The sequence below is a fragment of the Kryptolebias marmoratus genome, linkage group LG18 (genome assembly GCF_001649575.2).
Source record: "Kryptolebias marmoratus isolate JLee-2015 linkage group LG18, ASM164957v2, whole genome shotgun sequence".
In the NCBI taxonomy this organism is placed as follows: Eukaryota; Metazoa; Chordata; class Actinopteri; order Cyprinodontiformes; family Rivulidae; genus Kryptolebias; species Kryptolebias marmoratus.
In genome coordinates, this window is record NC_051447.1 from 219355 (window position 1) to 229028 (window position 9674).

The 9674-nt window shown below is 38.3% G+C and overlaps 1 protein-coding gene across 2 annotated transcripts in view; it reads right to left on the reverse strand.

The window, feature by feature from the left end:
• Positions 1-9674, reverse strand: part of nlgn1 (neuroligin 1) — a 591335-nt gene that overhangs the window by 53363 nt on the left and 528298 nt on the right. For both annotated transcript variants that reach the window (XM_025009446.2, XM_017431531.3), the window contains one exon: positions 1523-1735. In XM_025009446.2, coding sequence (XP_024865214.1) covers positions 1523-1735 — 213 coding nt within the window. The remainder of the gene's footprint in view (positions 1-1522; positions 1736-9674) is intronic.

A 9674-nucleotide genomic window follows, 5' to 3' on the forward strand; every position in this document is an offset into this window, starting at 1 on the left:
ATGCGGTGTGCTCTCTCCAGGATGATAGGCGAAGAGAAGTTTTCGGCCCCAAGGATCTGAGGTATAGTCTTCTCCAGAAATCCTACCGCGTCTTGGCCTTCAGCTTGCTCCGGTATGTTTAAGACTCTGATGTTCGATCTCCTACTGCGATTTTCCAGTTCGTCCATCTTGTCTTTGAGGCCTGTTACCAGCTTTTCCATTTTTCCAACGCGATCTCGCGCCTCTTTAATGTCGTCCTCATTTGCGCCCACCCGTGATTCAATCTCTTCGACCTGCTCTGCCAATGTAGATAAAGATGTCTCTATTTTCGTTAGGGTTGCTTGTATATCGGTTGTTTTCTTGTCAATGTGTGTTGTGAGCTCGTCCTTAGTTTCCTGGATAGCCTGCAGTAGCGTGGAAAGCGTTGTCTCTTTTTCTCCGTCCGCCATGTTTTTTGTGGTTGTAGCTAGTCGGGAGGTCTGAGCCGTGGTTTTCTTTCGTTTTTCTTGTCGAAAATTATAGCTTGCCATAAGAAAAAAAAAAAAGATATATATATATATATATATATCTCCAGTGTTCTTGACACTTATATATAAACAGAAGTCATGAGAGATTTTCAGGATAAAGTAGCTACTGGAGTTCACCACCGAGAGCTCACGGAAACACGTCTGCTCCGCTCCTCTGCATCCGCGATTCCCCTCAGATTAGAATCTTAATAAATAAATAAATCTTAATACTAACATACAAAGCTTTCTATAACCAAGCTTCATTTTATATTAAATATCTTATTGTTCCATATTTTCCAAACAGAGCACTTCGCTCTCAAACTGAAGGTTTACTTGTGGTTCTTCGAGTTTCTAAAAGTAGAATGGGAGGCAGAGCTTTCAGTTATCAGGCTTCTCTCTTGAATAAGGTAAGGTTTACTAATTGCCTCTTTATAATGTAAGTGAATGATTTTGTACAGTGCCCTAAGATGACTTTTGTTGTGACTCGGTGCTGTATAAATAAACTGAGCTGAATTTAATTGATTTATAACTTAGTCAGTTTTAAGGATGATAAGCTAAGATTTTGTGTGAGAATAACTGAGAGTCATGCCCAACATATTCCCCAAGTGCTATACATTGTGCAACATCTTTGCTTAAAACTTAGGCATTAACTGTCAGAGTCTACATTGTCTGTCTCTTGGTCAAAAAACAAAAAACAAAACTCTGACTGCTAACACATCTTGCAGCAGATTACGCATAAGGTCAGGGTTTCACCAAAACAGCTAAAACTTCTTTTTTTCTCAGCATAACATGAGCTTTGTTTAATATTCAGGCTCAAATTAAAGCATGTGACATGCATTCCTTCAAGGAATGCTGTGCCTTTAATTTAGTAAACTAAATTATGTCTTGATTTTTCTTTTCTCTACATTGCCTCTTGTTTTAGAGTCTGATTAGACATACCATATGCCCACAGAGTTTTACCCTGCTGCGCTGTACATTCATCACATACATTAGGATATTGTGCATGATGATCCCTTCTGGATGTCATTAAGGATTACCTTTGGTGGAATTGCTCCAGCGATTTCCCTCAGAATAGTGAGACAGGGTAAGCAGGTTCACACAAGATGCTCCAGCACCTGAACCAAACACTGTGATGCGTAATGGATCGCCACCAAAAGCTGCAATGTTTTCACTTGTCCAACGCAGAGCCTGGATTTGATCCAACAAACCATAATTTCCTTTAGCTGCTTGGTCACCAGTACTCAGAAACCCTGCATGTGGCAACAAAGAAAAACATTATGTTACTCTCTTTGTATATTAAACAAGAGGTTATAACATAACTTTACATTTTAAGTCACATTCCAGAGCAAAAGTAATTAAAAATAGAATTTCATTAACCAAAGTCAAGAGTGGGAAAGATTACTTCTGATCCCAAATCTTGATCTTGATTAAACAAAAACAAAACAAACAACAACAGCAACAACAAAAAAAAAAACCAACCCATCCTTCATTCAACATGACAATGAGATCATTTCATTTATCATACAAATAGCTGTTGGTTTGTTCAAAGATACATTTATTGAAATCTAAGACAGTAGACATGTGAGTTTCTTTATTATTTCTTTACAGCTTTATTATTTCAATCCAGCAATCAGTCAATCAATAAACATGAGTTTCGGATAAACTCAACACATCACCATATTTTTTCAAACAAATGCCTACATACAGCACAAGTGGCTCACAGCTTCAAATGTTGTTGTCACAGTCATTTATATTGCCCACTGCCAAAAGGCAAAGGTGGATGGATAATATTATTTTTTGTCTGTGTGTGTGTATGTGTAAGTGTTTGACTGAGTTTGACCTAGGTCCTCTTCTGTCCGGTTGATCACCCAGCCACGCCACCACTTACCGCCATGCAGGCTAAACCTGACCCCCCAACGCCCCGGCGCCCACAGGTTAAATCCATAGTAATAATCGTCACTTTCATCATATAAAGTTAATTTTTCAAACCCATTTTGCCTCAAAATTTTAACTTCTTTGCTTTAATTAGACTTTCCTGTTCAACTTTTATGCTGATTCAGCCCTACCAAATTCAAATGTTCAATATTTTTCATAAACTGCCATAGCTTATGATATATTTTGTTGTTTAAATAAACGTCACATAAACGGTGCAAAACTTAATTCAGTTGTGTCTGTGTTTTTGATATGATTATGATTTTAATCTGAAGTGAAGAACTCATGATCTAGGGTAATTTAGTTTTGAGAGTGATAAACACTAAATTCTAGATTTATATAATTTTTTCCTCTTAGGAGGGTGGCGCTCCAAGGTTTATAGTTTATAAACTGTTAACGATTCAAACGTCTCTATCTCATAATTCATGTACCCTCCGCTGTATGTATGTATGTATGCATGTATGTATGTATGTATGTATGTATGCATGCATGTATGTATGTATGTATGCATGTATGTATGTATGTATGTATGTATGTATGTATGTATGTATGTATGTATGTATGTATGTATGTATGTATGTATGTATGTATGTATGTAGTCTGTCTGTCTAAAGAATAGAATAGAAAAGAAAAGAAAAAAAAAGCTACAAAAACATTTATACTTTCCTCCGATGAGATTGAGAGGATGCACTGGATTTGAAGTTGAATTTGGGTGGAGATAAAATTGGGGGCGGGGACATGATTATCCTGAACATTTCTGAGACCTAACAACCTCCTTAAAATCTCAGCTTGATGATGTTTACAAGATATTACCTGTTGTAGATAGATCTTTAAATGGCTTAAGTTAGAAGAAAGAGAGAAAACAGCTAGTCTGAATGCACCTTAAATCACAATGGATTGCTGTCATCTTACAGTAAAACAACTCAAATCTCCAACATTTCATACTTATGTAAATGCTGTTTCATATACCTTCACACTGACATTAATTTTGTTTTACATTATTTATCTTTAAAGTTTCTCTAACAAGATTTTTAGAAGTCTGATTACTATATAATGATGAAACCTGTAATATTATAAAAAATACTAAATTACAAAAAGAAGTAAGGTATGTTACTGTGTCATTAAATTAAAATGGTTTATGACTCATGAATGGGTCAGAGCCAAAACAAGAAAAGTTTCCAAACTTAATGTACAATTTATCTAATTTGTCATGTTTCATGCTCTGTTTTCTGTCTCCTAAAATGAATTGGTTGTATTCAGAGATATGCTGGCTTTTTCCACTAGACTAATGTAAATATGCAATATTGCCCAAGATGACAATCAGCTATACATTAACTGACAATTTTTTGTCCCTGTTTCTTACTTTTTAAAATATTTCCCTGAGGAAAGTTTACTGCTCATGGGTTTGACTTGTAAATGTTCTACTTGACTATCTATCACCACCAAGGCATCAGTCCAGAGCACACTGTGTCTTTTGCTTTGCCTATGGAATATACAATTTAGCTTAATTGTCACTTTGAGAACACCAAAATATGCACATATATTTAAATGGGTCACCTGCAGGGATTGTGTCTGACTGATCATGGTGGGCTACCTGGGCCAATTTTTTGTCCTGGTTTAGCTTTACCTCTAACAGTTTAGAACTGAAAGGCTTTGACCTTTATTTTGCAGTTATGTCTCTGTAATGCAGGTTCAGGTTGCTGAATGTCATGTTCTTTATACTGAGGCCACATGTAAAAAAACAAAACAAGATAAAACACCCTGTTCTTACTTCTTCCCAAATACTGACAGGCATTTATCCATGCCATGCAAACTGTTACCATGCAAATAAGGCACACTTGAAAATGAGAGCTCGCTCCATTTTCCCCTCGTGCCTTCTGAATAAAGGTTGAATGTGTAAACATCCTGTAGCTCCATATTCATTATTCCCCGTGAGAAATATGGTTTGCCATGTCAGCACCTTCTTCCAGCCAGCTGCCTCAACCATGTTGATGTCTGTGCTGTTGTTGTATGCATGGAGCAGATATAAATGAAGTGTTGCTGAGGCTCTGTAAATATTTGGCTGTTGCACCCTTTGTTTTAAGTCGACATCAACAGACTATAGGACGAAAAGTGGGTGGAATGCAGTTTAGATGAGGTGAGGTGTTAGAGGGCTTTTTGTTTCATTTCACTACTGGGCAAATAGTCTGATTATAAATAAATTCTTCATTATGTACAAAAGATGTGGCTCCAGAAGTGCCATTTACTCATTATATAGATAGATAGATAGATTACATCATTTATACACAACACTAAATCCAGGACTCCAGTAAGCTGCCAAATCTAAATCTACTCTATCATCATCATCATCAACTTTATTTATAGAGCACTTTAACACCAGTCACAGCTGGAACAAAGTGCTGAACATCAATAATAAATAAAAAAAGTATAAAAACAATAACAAGGCTAAACACACAAAATGAATTAAAAACTCAATTCCAAACACAACAAAATGATGCAGTTAAACAGATAAAATCATTACCAATAAAAAAAAAGTAAAATCAAGTCCCAGTTGGGTTGAAAGCCAATGAGTAAAAATAAGTATTCAAATGAGTTTTAAAATGGACAGAGCATTCCATAATTTAGGGGCACAGACAGAGAAGGCCCGATCTCCTCTAAGCTTCCGCTTACACCTGGGATTGACCAGGAGCAGGTGGGCAGCAGACCTGAGCAACCGAGAGGGAGAATAGCTGTTAAGAAGCTCTATTAAATAAGGTGGGGCAAGGCTATTTAAAACCTTAAAAACAAACAAAAGAATTTTAAAACAAACTCTAAAATACACGGGCAGCCAGTGGAGAGAAGCCAAGACAGGGGTAATGTGTTCTCTCTTACGTGTTCCTTAAAAGACGAGCAGCAGCATTTTGAACCAGCTGCAAATGTGTAAGTAAGGATTGGCTGATTCCAAAATACTGTTTCAAACTGTTGCCTTGAAAGAATAGGTTTTACCTTTGCTAACTTTCTCAAATGATAAAAACTAGACTTGACTGTGGCCCTTATTTGACTGTCAAGTTTAAAGTCACTGTCCATCTTAAAACCAAGGTTTGTAACTGTGGACTTAACATATGATGCCAGGGGGTCTAAATCAACTGGAGGGCTCAGAGATGCTCCACTAGGTCCAAAAACAAGTAACTCAGTCTTTTTCATTAAAATGCAGGAAGTTTAGGGCCATCCAAAGGCTTTAAGAGCTTTGAGACACAATAAAAGAGGTTTAATGGACCATGCATCAATTCGCCTTAACAGCACATAGATTTGGCAATCATCAGCGTAACAATGAAAGGAGATGCTGTGTTTTCTGAAAATTGATCCCAGAGGAAGGAGGTACGAAGAAAAAAGCAAAGACCCCAAAACTGAGCCTTGGGGAACTCCCCATGACAAAGGAGCAGAACCTGATTCACACCCTGCAATTTTTACAGAAAATGTTCTGTCTGCCAGATAGGACCTTAACCACTCCAGAGCACTGCCACAGATGCCTACTTGGTGCTGAAGAGGTGACAATAAAATGTTGTGGTCCACTGTGTCAAAAGCAGCAGTTAAGTCCAGTAAAACAAGGATCATGTAAACACCAGAGTCACAAGCCAGGAGAATGTCATTAAAAACTTGCAGCAAAGCTGACTCTGTGCTATGAAGAGTTTTAAATCCAGACTGGAACACATCCATGATATTATGTTCGTCAAGACTTTTAACTGTGAATAAACAATTGTCTCCAAGATTTTAGACAATAGGGGAAGCTTGAAGATGGGCCTAAAATTTCCCAACACAGTGGGATCAAGACCAGGTTTCTTTATCAGGGGTTTATAATGAACGGGGAGTACTCCAGATAACAGACTGCTGTTAAAAAGGGCAAGAATCAAGTGCCCAAAACAGGGAAAATCTCTTTAAAAAACTGTGGTGGTAGAGCATCACAGAGAGAACCAGAAGGCTTTATCTGGGCAACTCTGTCATCTAAAAATGACAGTCACTGGCTCAAACTGATTAAAAAACAGCTGAGCAGGGAACACACACAGAGGGGTCAGAGTCCGGGCTTAAAATGGAACTCCTTATAGATGTAATTTTATCAATAAAAAACTGCATAAAATGATTACACAATTGAACAGAAGCTTCAAAACAGGCAGTCTGTGGAGAGTTAAAAAGGAGTCGATGGTACTAAAAAGAACACAAGGGTTTTGACTGTGAGATAAAATTAAGTTAGAAAAATATCCCTTTTTAGCCACTTAAACTGTGTCCTGGTATTTGCACCAACAGTCTTTGAACATCTGAAGAGACACCTGCAGGTTGTCCTTTCTCCAACTGTGCTCTGTGACATTCTTGTCTGACAGCTCTAGTCATTTTGGTAAACTAGGTTTCAGGTTTAGCTCTTGGCTGTTTGGTCTTTAAGGGAGCCACAGTATCCAACACAGACAGACAGGATGAGTGGAGCCAAGAACCCAGCTGCTCTTCATCAGTTAAAGAGGGTGGTCAATGCTGACAAGAAAACTCAGTGAACTGGCTGGCAGTGGAGGGGTTAATAATCCAACAGCTCTGAGCCAGATCAAAAATTTTAACTGAAGCAGGGGAGAGAACAGTCTGGAATGTTTCAGACATATGATCAGAGATTATAGAGTCATGAATTTCCAAATTAGACACAGGCAATCCAAAAGACAGCACAAGGTCTAAAGAGTGACCTTTTTCATGTGTACGACCAGATACAGAATGCACCAAATTAGAAGAGTCAATAAGAAATAAAAATTCTTTTACCAAAGGTTTGTCTGGGCAACAAACATGTATGTTAAAATCACTAACAATAAGGACATGGTCATATCCAGTCACAATCTCAGAAAGAAATTCAGAAAAGTCACTGATAAAGTCCTTATTGTGTTTGGGGGTCGGTAGATGACAGTACACAGTACCGGGTCAGAATGACCCACCTCAAAGGAGGTCAGCTCAAAGCTGGTGAATTGAAGCTGTTTCAAACACTGTTTACAGCTAAAAAATATATATATACCGCTGCAGTTCCTCCTCCTCGACCCAATGTTCGTTGAGAGTTAAAATAACAGCAGCCTGTTGGTAATAGCTCCGACAGAGCAGCTGACTCAGCCTCACTCAGCCAAGTCTCAGTATCCCTCAGTATGAAAGTTTTATTGACCAGCGATCTGGCATTTACCAAGCCGATCCTGGCTGGAGCTGGTGCGGGGTTGTTGTGTTGAGAGAGGGCCAGACTCAGCTGCTTCAGGTTCCGTGGGACGGCTCCACGCTTGCTGAGCCGGAGTGGGTAAGGGGGCCGGCGCCGGGCACATACGCACCAACAACATAAATCAAGCAAGCATCCACTGGTCCAAAAAAACACCAAAGCAAGAACACACTGCAGAACATTTCAGGGACTGACTGGGAACTATTTGACCGCAACAAAAAGGCTTTCAGCCTCAAGAGGCGTCCGCCGCGTCTAACGCGGCGGCGATGACGTTTCTGCCGGGAGGGCAGTGCCGGAGCCTGGCATAGGTGAGCTGGACTTCCCGACAGAGCCTGGTAAAAATTTTATGTTCCCATGCATTAAAGGTGGCCTTGTTGATGAAATGTGGCCTTAGATCCAATAATGTTTGGCGATCATACACCAACAATGACTTGATTTCACTTGTGCCAAGGGTCAAAAACAACAGGATAACAACTAGAATTGACAGTGAGAGACGGCCTGCCACGTACACCGGTGCCATCTTGCTCAGCCAAATCCCAAAGTCATTGAGACTCCAATTCTAGACCTGTCAGGCTCGATAACACAAAATGCATTTTTAATGCATGCTTGAAAATCTTGCCAAGACCTTGTACATGTAGCATAAAAATACCCTATTTTTGTCACCATCAACTGAAAATACTGTTCTACAAGTTCTGTGAAAAATTCATCCTGACCTCACTGATTCTTGATCATTTGGGCATGTGTACCATTCAAGAACACTCAATCAGTTAATGATAGATAATGCCTCATCTAAACTCATTTATGAAAAACACAATCTATGCGGAAAAAACGGCATCAGGTCTCAGAAAAAATGGCATCAGGACAGGAAAAACATCCTTAGACATCAGAAGAAATGGCATCAGAGGTCTTGGAAAAAACAACGTAAAGTCTCAGATCTTGGAAAAAATGACAACAGGTCTCAAAGTATAATCTTTTAAAATAGATTTTTAAGTGTTTAAATGTATATGCACCTACACCATTAAGTGATTGTATACAGAGACTGCAGAGCGGCTTTGGGTGGAAATTGTAGGGTCCCCTTTCAAAGAACCACTTTTGCTCAAAGTGCTCTCTGTCCATGGGAGGATCTGCAGTTTGGAACTCACTTCCTGTTGATTTAAAGTCCATAACCAGTTTTAGTACGTTCAAAAAACAAACAAAACTTTGGTTATGTCAAAAACAGAACTGTATCCATACTTGATGTTTTATGTTTCACCATCTGTAGATGTTGTCAACATTATGTTGTGCTATTTCAAATGATTATTACTTCTATTTTAAGAGCTATTGTTTAAAAGCCCATCTAGGAACAAGTGCTGCGAATTAGCTGTTGCTATTGCACTATGACGCAAACTTGGGACTGCTGTTTTGTTCAGTTTGTCTATGTTGATGTGTGTCTGTCTCTACCAAATAAACTTGAAATGAATAAAATAAATGTAGTGAGGTAACTGTCAAAATGGGGTGTTCGTAATTCTAACATTCGTATTCCTATTTGTACGTCAATAAAATTCTTGTACATAGAACTCGACTGTCACGTACGTGAGTCTGAGAAATTGTGCAGATTAGGATTATTTTTATGTAAGTATGAATTTAAAAGCTGTGAGTGCAAAGTCTTGTGAATACAACTAATTTCTGCGACTACAAATTCAAGTCTATGGGTACGAGTGGAAAAGTGTTGAAATGACATCACAGGGCGGAGTAATCGATCCGCGATTACACCAAACACAGCACGCACCAAATTCAAAGATGAAGTATAATATATATATATATATATATATATATATATATATATATATATACACTCCTGATCAAAATCTTATGACCAGTCAAAAAATTGCAAGAATTTGCATTTTGCACTATTGGATCTTAAGAAGGTTCTGAATAGAGCTTCACAATGTTAAAGGAAAAAATCAGTGCAAGAGCAGGGAATTTTCTGCAAACTGCATTTACACTCAAACATGATTTTTTCAGCTGATCAAAAGTTTAAGACCATAGTCTTTAAAAGCCAAAAGCTGTGC